The sequence below is a fragment of the Phanerochaete carnosa genome, assembly GCF_000300595.1.
Source record: "Phanerochaete carnosa HHB-10118-sp unplaced genomic scaffold PHACAscaffold_9, whole genome shotgun sequence".
NCBI classification, from domain to species: Eukaryota; Fungi; Basidiomycota; class Agaricomycetes; order Polyporales; family Phanerochaetaceae; genus Phanerochaete; species Phanerochaete carnosa.
This window is the reverse complement of record NW_006767636.1, coordinates 964,807-985,166: the sequence shown is the minus strand read 5'-3', so window position 1 is coordinate 985,166 and position 20,360 is coordinate 964,807. Positions and strand designations below refer to the sequence as shown.

The following is a 20,360-nucleotide window of genomic DNA, read 5'->3' as shown; positions in this document are numbered from 1 at the left end:
GTGGGCGAAGCCCCGGCCTCCTATTTTATTTCCATTTTCTCCAATTTATTCCACGATTATACGACCCTCCAAACGTCGTTGGTGCATAGGCGCCAGTTTACAAGCCATAGCCGCGCACTAACACCTCGAGAATGCATCACCGACGGGCACGCATCAGCGCATCAGATGCGCCTACATCGCCGCCGCCTCGTCGCCGCTATGACACACCGGCCCTCGCTTCTCTGCCAAAGTCCCCCAGATACTAGCAAACGCCGTAGCACAGTCGCTTATGTAACGCCTGGTCCGTGTGCAGCCTGACTAGTATATAAGGAGTCCCTTTGTCGCTACCTAGCCCCATCTCAACCTCTTGGTTTATTGGGCTAGGTAAGCCTTTGTTTGTATCGCAGTACAGTCACTAAATACTACTTGGTTTATTGGGCTAGCTGAACAAGCTAACACATTAGTCGCCAGACCTCGTCGGCGCCGCCTTTTGATTAGATCCACGCAGTATCTCTCGTGGTGTGTCGACGCAAGTCCACATCATTAGGTTGAGATCTTCGTGCACCCGGACTATTCCCCCCTATCCAGTGCCCCGTGCACAGTTTTAAAAAAGTTTATTCCTACCGTTTGAAGAGTAAGTCTCTTCGGCAATTGGTGGCAGACGTACGTGCATAGCGCTAATCCCTGCATAAAACCAGTGCCGAAGGATTTGCCCGACCGCCCCCGCGCTTTCAAATGCCTCGCGGACGAGCGTCACCCACGCCTCCGACGCGCGCTGCCCGAAGCCGTATTCGACCAACTTAGTCGAGAACGCGAAGCAGGCGTCCCACACCAGTACACTACCACCGAGCTCCGTGCCGTCGTTAGGCACGTCTCTACACTCCCGCCTCCGTCCACCGCTCTCCCTACCATCGACTGGGACGCAGTCGAGCAGGCCAAGCTCGCGGCTCACGACGACCGCCAGCACTTCCAGGCACAACGCGACCAAGCCCGCGCTAGGCAAAACGCGCACGCCAGTGCCTCTTCCAGCCGTTCTCTAGCGGATCGCCTCACCGCTGCCCCGACCTACACTCCCATCGCCCCGAAGCCCGTCACCATCGACTTCTCTCGCTACACGGCCGCCGACCTCGCCCACATTTTCGCGCCGAAATTTGCTGCCACCCTCAAGCGCTTCAACGTGCTCGAGTCGCTCGACTGCCCCGACGTTCTAACCGACGACATCAACGCCGTCTTCAAGCTTCGCGACTGCCTCGCTCACCTTGATCGCACCCTCAAAGACGTCTCACGCGTCATCAGTATCGAGAAGTGGAATCGCTGGGACTCAGGATTGAAACAGATCGGCGGGATCTCGTTCAAAGGACTGCGGCGTAACCGAGTCCAGATTTTTAAAGCACTTCGTGCGGTTTGGGTCAACGGTTACTTCGATTAGAAAGCTGGACGAATATATAGTTTTCGAATACATAGACTACGACGAGGAACGAATCCTCGATCCGTACGTACTAGATTACGCACTCAACCATCTTGTCGAGTTAGAACTAGTACAATTATTCCTAGAACTCCCTTTCCACTTTCTATAAATCCGTTCTCCGTCCTATTGGACGAATCAGAAACAGTGGCAGACACTCGCTTAGTTTGCGCGGCCTTCGCTCACGTCTTCAACTTCGAAGAAGCTCGAGACTACTATTTGGACAAAAGAAGACAGTTAAACACTTGCACAAACTATCTCTGTCCAAATCGCTACTACGAGCACCAGACACGACCAGTCACCTCTGAAAACCCACCTTATCTGTTCATCAATAGCGAACAGGAAGGACGAATTCGTGAGCGATACCACCTAGAAGAACCTGCCGAAGCAATAGATGTTCCACTCCCAGCACCACAACCCACCATGCAGGACGTGCTAAACCTCATGGTCACACTGGTCCAAAACGTCAACAACCTCACGACGACTGTGAACCAGTTCGTAGCACATGCGCGCCAGCCGGTCGCCACGGTTTCTTCCACCAGGTCCCGGTCCTTCGTTGAGAAACCAGCCACCTTCGACGGTAAATCGTCCGAAAAAGCCAGATTGTTCCGCAGCGCCTTCCGTGTATATGTCCGAGGAAACAAAGAGATATTTGCCTCGCGGAACGCTCAAGACGCCATCATCCTCGACCATGCCGGCAACTGGATAATGGACCCGCTCAAAATGATCACCGGTATCCTATCCTTCATGACGGACGAGGCAGCGGTCTGGGCACGCCCTCACATCGACGAACTTTCCGATGGGCGCACTCCATTCAACGCTGACTGGGACGAGTTCGTCAAGCAGTTCTCGGCTAAATTCGAACCCGTTGACGCGAAGAACGAGGCCAAGCAGAAGCTCATGTCAATCAAACAAGGCGATCGGACATTTGCGGACTACCTCTCTGACTTTGAGACTTACTCTCGTCGTACCGGCTGGTCAAATAACGACCTCTACGATCGTCTCAAGTCCAGGATGAATTCGGATTACCTCAATAGGCTGTCCTACTTTGCCCCCCTGGCCACAGACTACAACATGGTGAAAAGTTACGGAGCAACGATCGACTTACAAAAAGCAGACCTGGCGGCCAATCAAGGCAAACCAGTCTCGCAGCCCCAGTCATCGACAACGACGCGCTCCTCCGGTTTCTGCGACCTGAACGCAATGGACATCGATGCCATGGACATCTCCGCTGCATGCTTCGACGACCTGTTCCAGGGTCTCAAGGACCCTGCGGAGATCAAGAAGCAATACAATAAGCTCATGGTCGGCCGTTGCCGCGTCTGCGGCTCCAAAGGTCACAAGGCAGACGGCGCGCACGAGGACACCAAGTGCCAACATTGTGGTAAACCCGGTCACTGGAAAAAGCTCTGCCTGTCAAGACTAAACGGACAGCCGCCAAAGCCGCAATCAGTCCGAGCTTCATCGTCAACAAGCCCTTCGACATCTGCTTCCATCTCTACGTCTCAAGACTCGGCTGCCGACGTAGCTAGTCTCAAAGACATGATGGTCTTGATGCAGAAACAACAGGCTGAATTGATGGCGAAGCTTAGCCAGGGTTTTTAGCAAGGGCCCAGACTAGAGCTGCAGCTCTGGTGCCCGGTTTAGATGAGCGGCCTTCAACAGCGCCGGCTCTTGTACATTCGGACTCTGATCCGTCGGACCATATCTCGTCGTGTACTGTATCGTCAATAGATCACCTCTCGTCCCACTTTCGCGTATTTGTAACAATATCAGGAATAAATAAATCTCTACGCACACCTGCTATGATCGATTCCGGTGCCACCGGGTACTTCCTACATGAGAAATTCGCACGAGAAAATAACATCTACAAACGACCGCTCAAACGACAGATAGGTCTCCGAAACATTGACAGGTCAACCAATAGCGCTGGTGCAATAACACACTACGCTAAACTCAAGGTCAAAATCGGTTCCAGAGCTCCAGAAGAATATGACTTCTTCATCACAGACATCGGTCCCGAGAACATTATCCTCGGACTACCGTGGCTAAAGAAAGTCAACCCCACCATAGACTGGGAAACAGGCGAAATGACGCTTCCTGACAGCTCAGAAGCATCGCCTGATTTACCTGCGTCGCCAAGTTTAACTAAAGTCAAAGCTAATCGAGCAGAACGCCGGGCCTGGGTGAAGGCCGGTATACTCGACAATGCTACAGACGAAGTTTATTGCCTAGCAGGCTATACCTATTCCCAGAAGGTAGCCGTTGAGCAAAACAAGGAAAAATACTCGAAAACCTTCGAGCAACTCGTTCCAAAGGAATATCATCGCCACGCCCATGTCTTCTCTGAAACAGACTCGACAAGGCTCCCTGAACATAAAGCCTGGGATCACGCCATCGACCTCAAACCAGACGCTCCTTCAACGATCCGATCCAAAGTCTACCCGATGAGCCCAGCAGAAAATCAGGAGTTACAAGCCTTCCTCGACGATGCAATCAAAAAAGGCTACATCATCCCCAGCAAATCGCCTATCGCTTCGCCTGTCTTCTTTATCAAGAAAAAGGATGGCAAGCTAAGGCTTATCCAAGACTATCAAAAACTCAACGACGCCACTATCCAGAATAGATACCCGCTGCCCCTAGCTAACGACATTATCAACAAACTGCAAGGTGCAAGGATCTTCTCTAAATTCGACGTCCGTTGGGGATACACCAATATTAGGATTAAAGCTGGAGACGAATGGAAAGCAGCCTTCGTCACCAATAGAGGACTTTTCGAACCACGAGTCATGTACTTTGGGCTGACCAACGCGCCGGCAACCTTCCAAGCCCTCATGGACACGATCTTCGCAGACCTCATCGCCGAAGGGAAAGTCGCAGTATATTTGGACGATATCCTCATCTGGTCTTCAGATCTCGCATCACACTGAAAAATAGTACACGAAGTACTAGAACGTCTCAAGGAATACGACCTCTATCTACGTCCTGAAAAATGCGAATTCGAGAAAGACCAAATCGAGTACCTCAGATTACTCATCAGCGAAGGATCTGTCAGCATGGACCCAGGAAAAGTAAAAGCGGTCACAGAATGGCCTACGCCCGTGAACCTGAAAGATGTTAGAGGTTTCGTCGGGTTCGCCAACTTCTACCGCCGGTTTATCCAGGACTTCTCTAAGATAGCCCGCCCGTTGCACGACCTCACAAAGAAAGACATTCTTTTCATGTGGGGCTCTGCACAGCAACAGGCTTTCGATACACTGAAGTCTAAGTTTACTACAGAACCAGTGCTCGCTCTCTGGCACGCCGATCGAGATACACGCGTACAAGTCGATGCCTCCGGCTACGCTACTGGAGGAGAAATCAGTCAGTTAGATCCAAACGACACTCTATGGCACCCAATCGCCTTCCGATCACAGACCATGAACACTGCAGAACGCAACTATGAAATCTACGATCGCGAACTGCTGGCCATAATCGAAGCTCTAAGAGATTGGCGTCATTTCCTAGAAGGACTACCCAAGCCGTTTGAAATCTGGACCGACCACGCTAACCTCCAATACTGGCGTACAGCACAACGACTTACATGACGACAAGCTCGATGGGCTCTTGAACTAGCCGACTACGACTTCGTGCTAACTCATAAGCCAGGCAAAACACATCTCGTCGCAGACCCGCTCTCCCGTCCCAGCTCTCAGTACATATCTGACGACATGGATAACCAAATGCAAGTGGTCCTGCCTGACAACAGATTTGTTAGTGCTACACAAAGTCCAGGACTAGGTCCAGCACATTTCGCGCGACTAGCTGCTACAGCCTTCGTCACAAGCTCACCGCTGGAGAAAGAAGTTTGCCTTGTAGCCTCACTAGACGACGAGGTCTCCACCGCACTCTCTAGCCTCCAAGTAAAAGGGCCTCGCAAACTAGTCAACGGATTAACTGAATGGGAAGAAAACGACAGACTCGTCTATTACAAGGGCAAGCTCTACATACCGAACGACGTCACCCTCCGTAATAAAATCATCGAGTCCTGTCACGATACCCCTACGGCTGGACACCCAGGAAAACACGGGACAATCGAACTAGTCTCCCGCTACTACTGGTGGCCAGGAATGAACTCTGCCATAACACGATACGTGGCAGGCTGTGATAAATGTCAGAGGTACAAAGGAGCTAAACACCCTAAATCGACTCTCAAACCACAAGAAGTCCCTGACGGGCCTTGGCAACACGTTGGAGTCGATATGGTGGGCCCCCTTCCTCAAACAAAATCCCCAGGGAAATACGACGCAGTCACCGTCTACGTCGACCACTACAGTGACCAAGTACATCTCGCGCCCTGCCGCACTACTCTCACAGCGGAAGGAGCATCCGAAATACACTTTCGCGAAGTGTTTAGACACCACGGTCTCCCGCGCAAGATCTTCTCTGATCGCGGACCACAATACGCAGCTCGCTTCATGCGAAGTTTGTATAAGCGACTCGGTATAGAGTCGGGTTTAACTACAGCCTACCATCCAGAAGGAAACGGCAAAGTCGAACGAAAGAACGCCGAGGTATCTAAATTCCTCCGGTTATTCTGTTCACAACGTCAAGACGACTGGGATGAATGGCTCCCAATGGCAGAATTTGTACTCAACTCGCGAGTACACGCTGGAAACGAACATTCCCCCTTCGAAGTACTCTACGGATACAGGCCTGACTTCACTGTCCCAGCAGGGAAACATTCCAATATCCCCGCACTAAACGACAGACTAGACAATATGGCCAAAATCTGTAAAGAAGCAGAAGCAGCTCTCCGTCAGACTAAAGAAAAGATGAAGGCCGACTACGAAACTCGTAAAAGATCGCCTCACTCTTTCAAAGTCGGAGACAAAGTCTGGTTATCTTCAAAGGATGTCTCAATCCACCAGCAAACCCGTAAACTCGGACCCCGACAGCTAGGGCCATTTACAATCACCGAAGTTATAGGAGAACTTAACTATCGCCTCGAACTACCCAACTGGCTCAAGGTTCACCCCGTCCTCCATGTCGACAGGCTAAGCCCTTATCACGACAACAGAATGAACAAACCTACACCTCCTCCGCCAGTGGTAGTCAACAACGAGGAAGAATATGAAGTCGAAAAGATTCTGGACTCACGCGTCTATCGCAGACAGCTCCAGTACCTCATCAGATGGAAAGGATACGGACAAGGTGCCGACGAATGGATTCCCGCCAAAGACGTACATGCTAAAGAACGCATACGCGACTTCCATAAGCAAAATCCCTCGGCACCACGACAGATCTCCACCACCTCCTTCAGCGAACTCCACAGTTGCTTCAAGCCTATCTATGAACACATCGATCCCAGCTCTACACTTGCCACTAATCCTAAAGCGGCAGAGTTCGAGTGGGAAACAGGCAGAATACAGGCCATATCCTCTCGCCAGGAGTCTCGATTGTAGGGGGGGGTAATGTCGTGGGCGGAGCCCTGGCCTCCTATTTTATTTTCATTTTCTCCAATTTATTCCACGATTATACGACCCTCCAAACGTCGTCGGTGCATAGGCGCCAGTTTACAAGCCATAGCCGCGCGCTAACACCTCGAGAACGCATCACCGACGGGCACGCATCAGCGCATCAGATGCGCCTACATTGCCACCGCCTCGTCGCCGCATCATGCTTCCTCGGTAACAGCCGCACTCCGATCTCCATCGGACATTGGATCCCCGTCGGCCCGACAACGTCATAAGCCATGACACACCGGCACCGTCTATCTCCGAGTCCGATCGGCAACGGACTTCCTATCCCCGTCGGCCCGGCAACGTCATACGCTATGACACACCGGCCCTCGCTTCTCTGCCAAAGTCCCCCAGATACTAGCAAACGCCGTAGCACAGTCGCTTATGTAACGCCTGGTCCGTGCGCAGCCTGACTAGTATATAAGGAGTCCCTTTGTCGCTACCTAGCCCCATCTCAACCTCTTGGTTTATTGGGCTAGGTAAGCCTTTGTTTGTATCGCAGTACAGTCACTAAATACTACTTGGTTTATTGGGCTAGCTGAACAAGCTAACACATTAGTCGCCAGACCTCGTCGGCGCCGCCTTCTGATTAGATCCACGCAGTATCCCTCGTGGTGTGTCGACGCAAGTCCACATCACTTACTACCTTATACTGAAGAAAGCGCCTGATTGCACTTTCTACCTGGGCACACACAGATGAGACTTTTGCCCTCAAAGTTGCTTGTATTTTGGGGGTGGATTAAGGGTCCTTATATAGCTTTTGGAAGCCCCATCCTTTGGTCTGCTCTGGCCTATTCTAGAGTATTCTATATTATTCTACACTATTCTTCTGTATTCCTGCAGCTTCATGGAATCTCCTAAAATTACACAGTTGCCCCAATGATTTGCCCTGCTACCTGTAACAGCTGCCCCAACAAATCTGACACATGTTTGGCCTATACATAAAACACATAACAAGTTTATTGCATGTTTCTAGTAGTCCCCAGATGTATCAGCTTGCCGTCATATGTTCCAAGACACTGTTGCCATGTGTGAGAATAGCTGACACATAGAAACTGATCTGGTATGTATCATATTCTGTGTCAAACCATTTTGATGCACGATAGTGCATCCCTACAACACATCTTGAACCTGTCCAATGAGACTGTGCGTATCATTATTCTGTACCAAAGGCTTCCAATTCCTGATGTTTTTACATTTTCAGGAATTAAACTCTATTGTCAGTTGTGCTATCTTTCTATGGCCACCTATTTCTGCTCTCGGGAAGATACCATGGCACAAGTGATCTAGCAGTATCTAATGGTCTGCTGTGCACCTCAGAATGACAAGATTAGGACTATAAAAGGCTTTGCTTGCTTTGGGAGATGGTTCAGAGGCAGCTGGTGTTGTGGAGGTGGTGATATGCATCGAGTATGTTGTCCCTTGGTATGTGCTTGCCATTTGAGACACTGGATGGCTCTCCCCTCCCCTCTGTGCTGCTCTACCAGCCAGAAAGTGTTCAAACAGAGGCCGCAGTCATTGCAGCCTCTCCTCATACTCTTTCTGCAATGAGAGCCGGCTAGACTCCATCTTGCATTTGGATGCTGGTGCTCTTCCTGCCTCCTAACTCTAGTCGTGCACCCTACATCCTGTTGCTGCTCAGCCTGCTGTATATTTGAGTGCTCAAGATATTATATATTGCAACTCTTCCTATCCTGAGGGCTCTCAATCATAAATTGCGAAGTATGCTATGAGTTTGCTGCCCAGTCTCACCTTGAGTGGTCCGGCGCGCAGTAAGGCGCCTCGTAAGGCGCCTAATCCCATACTGGGTGGTCCTGACCGAGCCGGTTTCCTGCACCGCAAGTAAGAAAATATTCATACTACGCCTTCTGCTCATTGTAAAAATACTTGAGCTTAATTTGCATAAATACAACACAGATGCTCATCAACTGGGCCTATAAAATGCCTGCTTTTAGCTGCATGGAAGGGTACAGGTTCACGAGTATACTAGACTGGTCCACTTCCTGAACGCTTACAGTACCGCCCGTGTCTCGGCATCGGACCTCCAACCTCCGCACCAAGACTTCCGCAAAACCTGTGCAGGTCTAAGTTCGTCAGGGGCTAATCTGATGCCGTCGATTTCGAGCATCCGACCCTGGCGGAGAGCCCTAGACAGGTCGGAAGCGCCCAGCCTTCGTTGTCGAAACATACTGTTTTTTTTTTTTCGGCGCAACAACGCAGTCATTGGGGCTCATGCATGTATCCTATACATGAGATTTTTATATCAAGTGGAATCATTATATGTGTATATTTTCGGTATTTATTGGCGGGGAACAAACGCTTCCCGAGCTAACAGGTGGCGGAGTCTCAGTAGACTATGCCGATCAATGTCTATGGGTTTTCCCTTCCACCGCAATCTCAGGTGCCGACTCAGGATCCTACGCTTGGGGTTTGTTTTTCGAATCGAATCTGGCACGACCGACCCCCGTCGGGGGCGGATGGGTGTACCGTGGAGAAACCTGTCTGTGGCTGCTGATAGGGACAAAGACGGCCTGGTCTTGCGCTGCTAAATGGGGGATCAACCCCACCGCCACGAGCCCTACATCTTGATTTCTGGGATGCCTGGGTATGCACCACTGCCCCGAACTTTATATCACCAGCTCATCGAGATGCTTTGTTGGCCAACCTACGCTTGTAGCAGATCGCCGGCGACCAGTCGTGATGCGACCGACCCCCGTCGGAATCATTTCTGACAGCCGTGACTCACTCGGACTTCTGTATTGCTTGCATGTGGCCATAGACGCGCGGACGAGCGGCACCGTCAAACCCAAAAGCACCGCAGTCTGCGGTTACAGCAGTTACGCGCCGAGCGCAGTCAAACCTTGCGCTGGCCTCGCGAGTCAGATCTTGTTGCGTGGCTCCGTTCAGCCACGCCTCACCGGCCTCACCGCTAACCATCGCGATGTTACATGTTAAGGTTCGCGTTTCGGAGGCGATGCGCAACGATATAAAGACTAGGGTGGACGACCACCAAGGTCCAGCTCACAACTATCGGATCGCCCACTCAAGTAACGTCCCAAACTCAACTACTACCACTACTACACATCCACCACCAGCACAACGATGCCGTTCTTCAGTCACAAGTTTAACTTTTCTGCTTCTACCACCACGCTCAGCTCCACCGTATCGACGCCGAGCAACGCATCCACCACCTCGCTCTTGAAGCAGTCGCGTCCTGAGAAGGACTATTTCACTGCATCTGGCACGCTCCAAAGCTTGTATGGCTTCGGCGGTGCCGCGCCAACTCTGCCCACGATGGCTAAGCCCTCCAAGTCGACCAAGTCTAAGTCGGCTAGCGAGAAGGCAACCACTGCTAAGACGAGCACTCGTGGCCAAGAGAAGGATTTCGAGGCTGCGTACGGTGCCTTGAGCTCAATGTACGGCTTCGGTGGTGCTGCTATCGCCCCCACTCCTGTTCGTTCGACTTCAAAGTGAACGTGCTCCGCCAAGGTCACAATCAGTCTGTAAACAGGTACGTTCTCATTGACTGTGACTACGGAGCTTATGCTAATAACTGCTGCATAGGCAAATCTTACGGTTAGACCTGGTTATACCCAATTATTCGTGGCGCATACCGCGATGGGCAGACTTATGTGGATCGTCTCGGGGACGCTACCTTGCGCGGTTAGTCCGCGACGCACATCCCTAGCCGCTGTGTCTCGTCGGAGCACACGCTGTTTGAACCAGAAGGAAGAAAGGGTCGGATGTCCAGAGAGTGCGAAATGGAGTCGTAGGGGGCTTTCGCTTTCAAAATTTGCACCTGTCGATCCTCATCTTCCATAATCACCTACGTACTCGGCCATCCCAGGCTCCGTCTCTCCACGAGTTCTATCTGTTTACGTTGATAGCCTTCATTCTTTGTTTCGCTGCATTGGCATCTCTTTCCATGGCATGCTTTGACCACTCTATTTTAAGTGACAAATATATTATTGTATCGTTTTGTCTCTCACTCAGCCCGCTGCCCGACGTTGATGCGGAACAGAGAGCCACATTGGACGGTCCAGCTAGGTGCACAACTGTCTCGGAAGTATGAATATGTTGAGCACGGAGTATGGACTCTGCAATCCCTCACGTTAAGCCTTGAATATCACGGCCGGCTCTGGCAGAGCCAGAGCCTTTCCAATCTCCAGACGATCCAGACCTGTCCATGAGCGACACTCCATGGCAACTCGTCTACGGTACATTATAACATAGATTCTGGACCACATCGAGTAATATTGTGGTGCGAAACTCCATCATGCTCACCCATTTGTAGATACGTTCGTGGACACAAGCGACGAAGACGGCAGTACGGATAAGCGTGTCCGGTGCTGGTTGATCTCCAGATCGTCGCGTCAGGATAATGAGTAAAATTAAGTAATATACACACTTCAGTATTGCAGGAGTATTGTATACAATGCGATTGTGATGCGTGTGAGATAGGTATTCGACTAGCGATGAACTGTATGCAGTAAGAGCCTCGGGCATAGAATGGAGAAAAAGAAGTCAGGCTGAGAACCAAGAATACGAAAATCAGCATCTACACATGTCAAGCATACCCGACCTCCAGGGTGTCTCGTCCCAAAACGCTCAACTTACCCCCCCCCCCCCCCCCGAAGTGGCTCCCATCAGCCACCTCAGACATGCAGGCCGCCTGAAGCACATTTTCGCCTTCGCTACTCACGAAGACTTGCTCTCAGGCGCAGGCGGCACGCTGAACCGGACGGTGTATGTCGGACTGAGCGCAGAACCCGGGTCACCGTTCTCGGTACTGTCCGGATCGGTGATGGGCAGTGGCGACAACGGCGACAACGGCGTGTTCGTCCCGCTAACCCGGCTCCCTGGCGTCGCCGCGCCGTCTTCGTCTGCCCACCGGATCGACCGTGCAGGCGACGCGTCGCGCGACAACCGTGTGCGCGACTCGATCGAACGTAGTGAGTCGATGCGCGCATGGCGAGGGCCGATACCGGGCCCTATAAGGGATTTTGGACCTCGATGACGCGGGACAGACGAACGGCGGCCTCGATCCTCTTCGTCAGTCTCGTCCGCAGGGCTCAGTACTCCACCTCCTTCTCGGACCGGTGCGGCATCGTCAGCGTAGTGGCGGCCCAGCACGCGCGTACCGAACATTCCCCGACGGATCGAGCGTCGCCGAGCCTGGCTGGGAGGTTGTCGCAAGATAGCTTGTTTAGGGGTCTTCGTCTTCGGAGAGCGAGATCTTCTAGTTTCTTCAACCCCTTGCGTGGAAGTCTCGCCTTCGCCGTCCGACTGCCATCCCTCATCCTCATCCTCGGCAGTAGGCCCGTCACCCGAAGCACCGAATGCATGCTTCACCCTGTCTCCCGCATTGTGGATAGCCTCTTCCGCGTGCTCCACGTCGTCATGTAGGTGTTGACGTACACTTTCCAGAGTGTCGTCAAAGTTGGCGTGTGCATTGTCCGAGTTAAACGTCTGCGAAAGCTTCACTTGAATATCCTCCACAGCGTGGTGAGCTTTGTCTTGTGCAACTCTGACAGAATGCATAGTCGTCTCGCCCGGGCCGTAAACATTCCGCTGCACTTCAACTTCAACCTGATGAGATGTCCGAGTGAGCTTACGTTATCGAGGTATAAATGAAAGACGCACCTCGTCGCCAGGGCCCGCCCGCTTCTCCACAATGTTGTGTGGCCCTTCCTTCCATTCAGCAATAACTTCTTGTCCGTCAGGCGGATTCTCTTCTCTGAAGTCGCCTTCTTCTCGCTGAGACGCTAGTTCTTCTCTGGTCGTCTGCGTCGGACTACTGTCGGACCCTGGGACCTTCTCGGTAGGAGGCGTTTCATCTCCGTGCACCGTGGCATCCCCACGCTCCATGTCGCTATCCCGGTTAATGACAATGTCGTGTCCGCGGACGACATGCCTGGTCATGTTCGCCCATTCGGGGAGTGCATGTGAACGTCCGAAAGTGTCGTGTCTCGACCATGTTCTTGAGACGGAGTGTACTCGGCGACCAAGGGAGAAGAACGGGATCGACAAGCCGTGCACGAGGATGGAGCAGAGCACCATGAAGGCCACGATTGGCTGAATCGTTGAAGCGAGAAGCTCTTCTTGACTTTGTGGAGGGTAACTAGGCTCCGGGAGTTGTTCGGCAGCGAAAGTCGAGATGTAGATAGCACCTTGCGCAGGGTAAGCTTCAATAAGTGTGTAAAGACCCCTACTTACCGATCCCAATTGGGCCAAAATGGCCACTGAAAATGGCCTCACGGAAAGTCTTGACGTCCGGGATCCATTTGTACAAGATGATCATGATAGGCAGCCGTCGTAAGAGGATAACCAAGATGCCAATGACGACCAGCCTCCAGACACTGAGGGACAGATTGATGTCGGAGAATGTGTGGAACGGTGTCCATGCCCCGACGAAAACAAATGCAGAAATGTTGAAGAGAAGATCGATAACTGACGAGAAGACAGACTCTTCCGTCTGCTTATTGAAGAAACCATCCCACGCGAAGGCGGCTCCACATGAGAAAGCGGCGAGCAGATCGTCGGTACCCAAAAGGGTGCAGCTGCCGATGGTGAGTAAGGCCAGCGCGACATACTGTGCGACGTATGACTGCCTGTCAATGAGGTCTTTTCGCTCGCAGAATTTCATCAGGTATCGGAAGGCCACTCCCAACACCGTACCGAACACAACGGCGAGGATGATCTGGTCTGATACATACAGTCAACACGCTGAAAGAGTGAGAAAGCGATGTAAGACGCACAAAGCCATAGAAGGAGGAACCAGTCGGACACTGCATGACCAGTTGACTTGTCGAGGATGAGGTATAACGCAAGCCACAAGAACGGGTAGGCAGCACCGTCATTGCATCCACTTTCCGCAGCGAGTAAATGCCGGAGGTGCGCGGGAACGTGTTTGTCGGCGTACTTTCCACCGACTACGGCCGCCGCCAGAATAGGATCAGTGGGGGTGAGACATGCGGCAACCGCTAGCGACGACAGGAAATTGAGCCCCGGGATCAGGGCATATATAAGACCTGCTGATACGAACCACCCCTTGTGATGGGGATAAACACGTTGTATGCTGAAAATAAGGCTGGAACATACCCAAGTCATGATAGGAGCCAGGAGGAAGAAGAGACTCTTCCAATGACGACGCATGTAAGCCTTCGGTAACTCAACCCCTATGGCAAAGACACCTATGGCCAGCACGACACGCGTGAACTCAAGCGTAATCGTATTTGTCGTTGAGCGGTCGCTATTTCCCCAGCTTCTAGGGTCGAATATATTGGCGCCATAGGGCCCTGTGGACTTGAGCACAGGAGCGGGAATGATTGAGCTTCCGACACCCACCTATCACCACTCCGAATAAGAATGCCCAGCATGCTTCTCCGATGTACAGCTGGATCGGAGTCAGTGCAGTCCAGAGCACCCAATGGCCCAACTCACTTTCTCTCGGATGAATAGAGAGAACATCCCGAACTTATCGCATATCGTGAGCTCGCAGCACAACGGCAAAAGTACCAGGGACTCACAAACACCACAAATCCTCCGACGGCAGCATAGATGATGTGAGGGATGGAAACTTGAAACTGGGAAGTAAGGCCAATGAACAACAGTCGATGGTCGGCATGAGAGGTGACGCACCGGATCGAATCTCATGACGACTATGCCAAGTAGGAAGAAAGTCGTGGCAACAAGACGTGAAAGAGCGAAGGGTCGTTAATCGTGAGGGGTATCGCGGCCGTCGTGAAGGAATGAGACAAGAACAAGAGGGTTATCAGGAATTGTGGAGACTAGACGAGCCCGCGGCTGGCTTGTGCCGAGTGGAGGCCAAGAGCAATTGACTGCACTTCGATCAAGTTCGCCGAGATTGTAAGACGTCAAGGGGGGTCGTCAGCTAGTTCGAGCAAGGTAGTTATGGGCGTCGGAAGCAATGCATGAACGTTGCCTGCCCGGGAGGAACGTACGCTCGAGACGGTGAAGAGCGGGGAGGAAGACATGAGCGGAAGGAGAGGCCTCTCGTTATATGAATATCACGCGGAGCCAGGGTCTTGCTCATGATCAAGCGCGGAGCCAACATTCTAGATATCCAAGCGCATCTCCTTCACCACACCCTTGATTTCCGACTCTTGGTTTTGCTGAGCCCCCAAGCCCTCTCATGCCAAGCTTGCCTGGTCTACCGCATACTGGTCGTCTCGTCTCGTCTCTACCAGCGGGTTCGCGGTGCAAAAGCCGCGTCAGCCGCCTTCAAGACCTGCGTACGGCCTCTAAAATTTCTGAAATCCTGGCCAGTGATTCGTCAGCCCAATACATGCAGTCCCCGCACGACTTCTCAAGGCAGTCCAGGCCCGTCATGAGACAGTTAGTGTGAGACCTTACTGTTCCTGGCGCTGCGGAAGGAGCTAGCCTTTAGCGGATGTCCGACGAACCCTGACGAACCTGAGGAATTTGCACAGTCCGACGGCATGACGACAAAAGAGAGCAACGCCGGGAACGAGGACAGACGAGTTTATTTCTCCGGTGCCGTCGAAGTGGGCCATCTCCGGTCTCGTGTCTCTCTCGAGACACGCACTCACAGAACCAACAGCGAAATTACCTCTGCCGATCTACCACAGGTTATCAGCGCCGCGATTCATCTGTGGACTTCTGCTGGTCCACCGTCGTGGCGGCCAACACAACTAAGAGCGCCGCGAGCGTCCCGGCCTCACAAGCCGTTCCCGAGCCATCAAAAGACCCAACGGCGGCTCGGGCATGAGGCAGACAACGATGCACCTTGTGGCGTCCTGCCGGCTGCTGTCCCCAGCACGAGCTCCCCCGGCATTCGGCTGTCGCACGATCACCTACCGCAGGCAGTCATGGGGCTTCTGGGTAAATGGGGTCGCTACTGCAGCAGGCTTTTCTCTTACGCCATCGAAGGAACAGGCGTCGTCGTGCCGGTGGCAGTGAACTTTCCTCCGGCGAGTCGCTTGTAGAACACGCTCGAGAGATATCTTCGTGAGTTCTCAGCATTCGCGCCACCACGCTAACCCCGGTCTCATCCCCCCGATGTGGGTCTCGAGCCGAATCATTTTTGGGAAGCCTCAGCCCCATGCAGGATATATTTCCAGCCCTTGGTATGTCACTTCGCACGAACACCCGAGCCGCCAATGAATATGAACTCAAGCCTGCGTGAAGGCTGCGATCTTTAGCCGAACGATGGCTTGCATGCAGCTACTTATCTCGCTCCATCCCTGAGCTTCTAGTCAATTAAAGCATAAAACGGGGTACATTCTACAGTGAGTTCTTTGGGGCCATGTCTGTTCTCACACGGTTTATATCAATAGATGTATGGCACGAGCTTGTATGGTGTCCTCCTCGCCCACGCTTCCCACTCTTCACCAAATTACGCCTTCATTACTTCATCCTCTTTGTTCACCCTCGTCACCAGCAGCATTGGTACCAGCAGTGACCACGTTGCCCAGAGCGCCGCGAACGCCCTGCTCGCAATCGAGTCCCATCCGATGCACTCTGCATACCAGTTCCCGAGAGCAAACGACGTTGTCACGACGCCGACGCCGAGCAAGACCGCACTAGTGTACGCTGGATGGCGCACGATCGCGTAGGGACCCGACGTGACGAGCACGTGGTCCTTCTTGATTGACATCTCGAACGTGAAGAGTCTACCGAGCGTGCGGAAGGCCCATAGACGTAGACACCCCGCGCCGCCCGTGAGCAGGCAGCCCGTCAGCCAGAGGGGCGTGATACGGACGCGCGCGGGGTCCGGTGCACTGCTGCTCACGAGGAGGCGCTCGATGGGCTCCCGGATGTGTGCAGGGAGGTAGCGCGAGACGATTACTGCGGTCTCGCAGAGTGCACCAGTGTAGTAAATCGCCTTCACAGGCTCATGTCAGTTTGAGGTCTCGCACGGAACAGGGTTGCATGGATGTACCTGTCGGATGCCCAGCAGCTTGCATGTGGCTTTCATGACGGGTCTCATGTTGTCACCTCTGCCGCTCCCTTCATACTTCAACTTCTCTTCTGCTGTTGATTGTGGGTTTGGCGGCGTGTTGGCTAGCCGAGCCAGGTGTGTGCACGGCACAAGCAGCGGAAGCTTCCACAGCGGCGAAAGACTAAGCGTCGCTGCCAGAGGTGCGGGAACCCATATCATGATGTCTATCGGTCGATCTCTTGGGAGGTGCAATAGGCTGGAATGAGTGCAGGTAGAGAGAAGTGTGAGAACACGCCCAAAGACGTCCCCGAACGATAGCTGGAAAGAACAGCTGCCATAAATAGCAACGACTGGCTTAAATCCTGTGGCAAGAGGGCCGGTCGTGCAGGCCTTGGCAGGCGATAGATCCGCGGTGTTAGTACGATAAGTCTGCGCGTTAGGAGTGCCAGCGAAAGGAGTAAGAGTGAGATTACATAGTATACAAACCCAAATGCAACATACAAAGCTGTGAGCAAACCGTACATAGAAGGCATAACAATAGCTGTCAGCAGGTTCCGGACCCACTTCGTTTAGATTGGCAGATTTTCCTTCTCCTCCTCCCTGATCAGTGAGCTTGGCGCCTTCGGTATCCCGTCCATGTCAACGCTCACGTCGTCGAGCGTGTCCCACCGCTCCTCGAGCAGGCTTGGCTCAATAGCACTGACGCTCACGCGGAACGGCGAATCGACCTCAGTGACGGTTGCCATCGATGTTTCCATCGCGAGCAGGCGGTTTCGCTGGCGTTCGGCAAAGACGACCGCAGCGCCGCCTGGAGTAGGCATGGGAGGGTTAAGCTTCGTCGGCGGGAGCGAGAGGTCGCCCAAGCCAAGCGAGTCGAATTTCTTCACAAATGCTGCAAGCGCCTGTCGTTCCTCCTCGAGCTTCATGCGAACCTGCGACGGTCATTGCTGTTACTTTTCACGTTGTCTGCAGTGGTAGGGGGCACCTACCTTGCGCTCTTTCTCGAGCTGCCTCACCAGCTCGTTCGCCCAGGCTTCCTTCTCTTCTCTAATCTTAACCTCTTGCGCGAGCTTGTCGGCCCACTCGTGCTCGACATCTTCTTTGACCTTGCGTAGCGGCTCGCCGAGATTGTCCTCGTAGCCCTTGACGACGATCTCGAGCTCGCGGATCGTCTTCGCCTGTCCCGTGAGTAGCTTGTCCTTTTCGTTCTCTGGCGCGTCTAGCGGTAGCAGTGGGCGAGCTAGCAAAGCTTCTTCCAGCGAGAGAATTTGGGTCGCTTGTGAGTCAATCTGCCGACGGGCGGCGAGAAGCTCTTGTTGGAGCTACGTGCTGATGTGTCACTATCAACATGCACGAATAGGTGGTCCGGGCCTACCTGATACGGCGTCATATCGAAGTTGACCTTAGCGGGACTGGTGGGTCGCGACGGGTCGGCATCTACAGTTTGGCTCGTCAGGATCAACTTCGTCAACTGACGAATACGCGCGTTGAGGTCGTGCATCGCCTTCGACTCTTCCAGTTGCTGCATGCATTGCGTTAGCTTCGTGAATATACCGAGAAACGAATATCGACGCTTGCCTCTCGCGCAGACAGACGTCGGTTCTTGTTTGGCGAGTCGGCCTCGCGTTCTGCGAGGCGCCGCTTAAGCTCTTCGATCTCCTTCCGGTATCGCTCCAGCAGAGCTTCGGTGTCAATAACTTCCTTCTTCTGTGCATGGAGCTATGGCAGGAATTGAGTATCACACGCAGGCAGCTCTGTATTCCGTGGCGTCTTACCTGGACTCGTTTGATGCGCTGTGCGAAGAGCAGGGTGCTGGTAGACTCGGTAATGGCTTCTTTACTCGGGTTGATGGTACATATGACCGATATTCGTGCATTGCCCGAAAGAGACGGCTGCAGCATGCGAGTCAACTTGGAGTTTCGGAACGGTACATGATCGCTGGCACGCGAGGTCAGCATTCAAACTCAAGACGCAACGAGGCCGACCAACTTCTTGCCCCTCGAGGCATTCTCCGCAAGAGTTCCGATGACCGTACCGAGGGTAAGCAGACTGAACACTATCGCATTAGCTCCTATTAACCCGACTTCGGCTCGCCACCCACCTCGTGTTGATATACTTTCCCTCCCGCGTCCGCTCCTTATCCGACGTAGCCTTCTCTGAACCCGCAAGGTCTATCAAACTGAGCACAGAAGTTTGTACACTGCGTCCGCCGCGTGCCTGCAGCCGTGCTCCGCCCGGAGTAGGCGGGCGGTACCCGGGGGTCTGCCGTCCGCTCGACGTGCCGTCTTCGTCGCGGGGCCCACGTCCGCGGCTCTCGATGACAACGCGGAAGACGCTATGGCTACGGCTGCTGCGCTCGTTCCAGTCCGTACTAGCCGTTCGGCGGTTGCCCTCGCCGCGCTCAAGCACCTCTTTGAAACCCTTGAGACTCGTAACAACTTCTTCGCGGAGCGGCGTTAATACGATATCGGGACCTGTGCCGTGGATCTGCACAGGTTGCGCAGCGCTCATAGAGGGCGGTGCGAGGAGGTCGTGGATAGTTTCATTGTAGATCTCGAGGTACGAGCAACGCAGGAGGTATTCTCGTGTCGGCGTGCGCCTGATGTAAGCGAAGATGTCCTTCATGGCGCGGGGTGTGATGCCAGGCTGTTCTTCGTCGCCAGACTTGAGGCCAAAGCGTCAGACTTTTGCATGGCCACTAGACTAGAAGGCCTACCAGTGTGAAGGTCTTACCACTGGCCGTCTGACCATAGGCAAAGATTACGGCATCGTAGCCATCCATAGCGGCGCATACATGACTGCGTGCAACAGCATTGTATACAGGCCGGTTCTCTGAACCCGTCAGGATCTCGTCGAAATGGAACTCCTGGGGACCCTTTCCGCATTGTGGATCAAGCTTGATGGCACTGTTCTTCGCATCCCATGCATTGGGCGCATCGGTCGGCTTGATCCTGGCGAAGCGTCGAGACTCAAAGCGAGCTCAAAGCGTACACGTGCATACCTGATGGAGACCAGCACCTTGTCCTCTCGCCCGTAGTCTCTGAGAGATTCGCCGTCTAAGTCCAAGGAAACATCTCCCGCGTCTACCTTCTCAAAGTCTACAAGTGCCTCTTCCGGGTCGATCCTGCTTACGTCCATCTCGCCCACAGTTGTCGGAGCAGGACTTGGTGCACCTCGCTTGGGAGTAGTTGGAGTCTTCGGCCTGGATGGTGGCCGGGACGGTGGCCTGGACGGTGGGCCATCTGAGGCGAGCTTCTTCGGCGAGCCTGGCCTCAAGGATGTGGCCCTAGGCCTTGCCTCTGCAGAAAGCGATACCTTGTATTTCCTGGCGGACGGCAACGCGTTCGGGGTGGTGGCACGAGGCGGCGGCACGCGTCCTAGGTCATCGCGGCTTGCCGCAGAAGAGAGCTTGGGTGTGAAGGACACCGGTCTCGCGATCTTGCTCGGAGTTGGTGGTACAGACATTAGGGTATTTTTAGTAAGATAAACA

At 53.3% G+C, this 20,360-nt stretch overlaps 5 protein-coding genes across 5 annotated transcripts; 2 read left to right on the top strand and 3 right to left on the bottom strand.

Moving 5' to 3' along the window:
- Window positions 1–198: 198 nt before the first annotated feature.
- PHACADRAFT_199283 (uncharacterized protein) lies at window positions 199–1,408 on the top strand (the record flags this gene model as incomplete). Its single annotated transcript, XM_007399515.1, has 2 exons — window positions 199–280; window positions 678–1,408. The coding sequence occupies 2 exons, from the start codon at window positions 199–201 to the stop codon at window positions 1,406–1,408; spliced, it is 813 nt and encodes a 270-aa protein (XP_007399577.1).
- Window positions 1,409–10,005: 8,597 nt separating this feature from the next.
- Window positions 10,006–10,932, top strand: PHACADRAFT_262114 (uncharacterized protein). Its single transcript, XM_007399514.1, has 2 exons — window positions 10,006–10,456; window positions 10,510–10,932. The coding sequence occupies exon 1, from the start codon at window positions 10,048–10,050 to the stop codon at window positions 10,417–10,419; it is 372 nt and encodes a 123-aa protein (XP_007399576.1). The 5' UTR covers window positions 10,006–10,047; the 3' UTR covers window positions 10,420–10,456; window positions 10,510–10,932.
- A 653-nt stretch (window positions 10,933–11,585) lies between these two features.
- Window positions 11,586–14,674, bottom strand: PHACADRAFT_262112 (uncharacterized protein). The gene is made up of 9 exons (XM_007399513.1): window positions 14,587–14,674; window positions 14,475–14,531; window positions 14,389–14,421; window positions 14,293–14,341; window positions 14,047–14,243; window positions 13,704–13,995; window positions 13,162–13,650; window positions 12,589–13,115; window positions 11,586–12,534 (listed from the first exon to the last, which is right to left on the bottom strand). The coding sequence occupies exons 1-9, from the start codon at window positions 14,599–14,601 to the stop codon at window positions 11,644–11,646; spliced, it is 2,550 nt and encodes an 849-aa protein (XP_007399575.1). The 5' UTR covers window positions 14,602–14,674; the 3' UTR covers window positions 11,586–11,643.
- Window positions 14,675–16,236: 1,562 nt separating this feature from the next.
- PHACADRAFT_262111 (uncharacterized protein) lies at window positions 16,237–17,089 on the bottom strand. Its single transcript, XM_007399512.1, has 2 exons — window positions 16,871–17,089; window positions 16,237–16,813 (listed from the first exon to the last, which is right to left on the bottom strand). Exons 1-2 carry the CDS (start codon window positions 16,916–16,918, stop codon window positions 16,325–16,327), a joined length of 537 nt encoding a protein of 178 aa, XP_007399574.1. The 5' UTR covers window positions 16,919–17,089; the 3' UTR covers window positions 16,237–16,324.
- Window positions 17,090–17,320: 231 nt separating this feature from the next.
- PHACADRAFT_262108 (uncharacterized protein) lies at window positions 17,321–20,173 on the bottom strand. The gene is made up of 9 exons (XM_007399511.1): window positions 19,872–20,173; window positions 19,587–19,821; window positions 18,972–19,534; window positions 18,860–18,919; window positions 18,646–18,808; window positions 18,449–18,589; window positions 18,246–18,392; window positions 17,860–18,192; window positions 17,321–17,802 (listed from the first exon to the last, which is right to left on the bottom strand). The coding sequence occupies exons 1-9, from the start codon at window positions 20,006–20,008 to the stop codon at window positions 17,440–17,442; spliced, it is 2,142 nt and encodes a 713-aa protein (XP_007399573.1). The 5' UTR covers window positions 20,009–20,173; the 3' UTR covers window positions 17,321–17,439.
- Window positions 20,174–20,360: the final 187 nt, after the last annotated feature.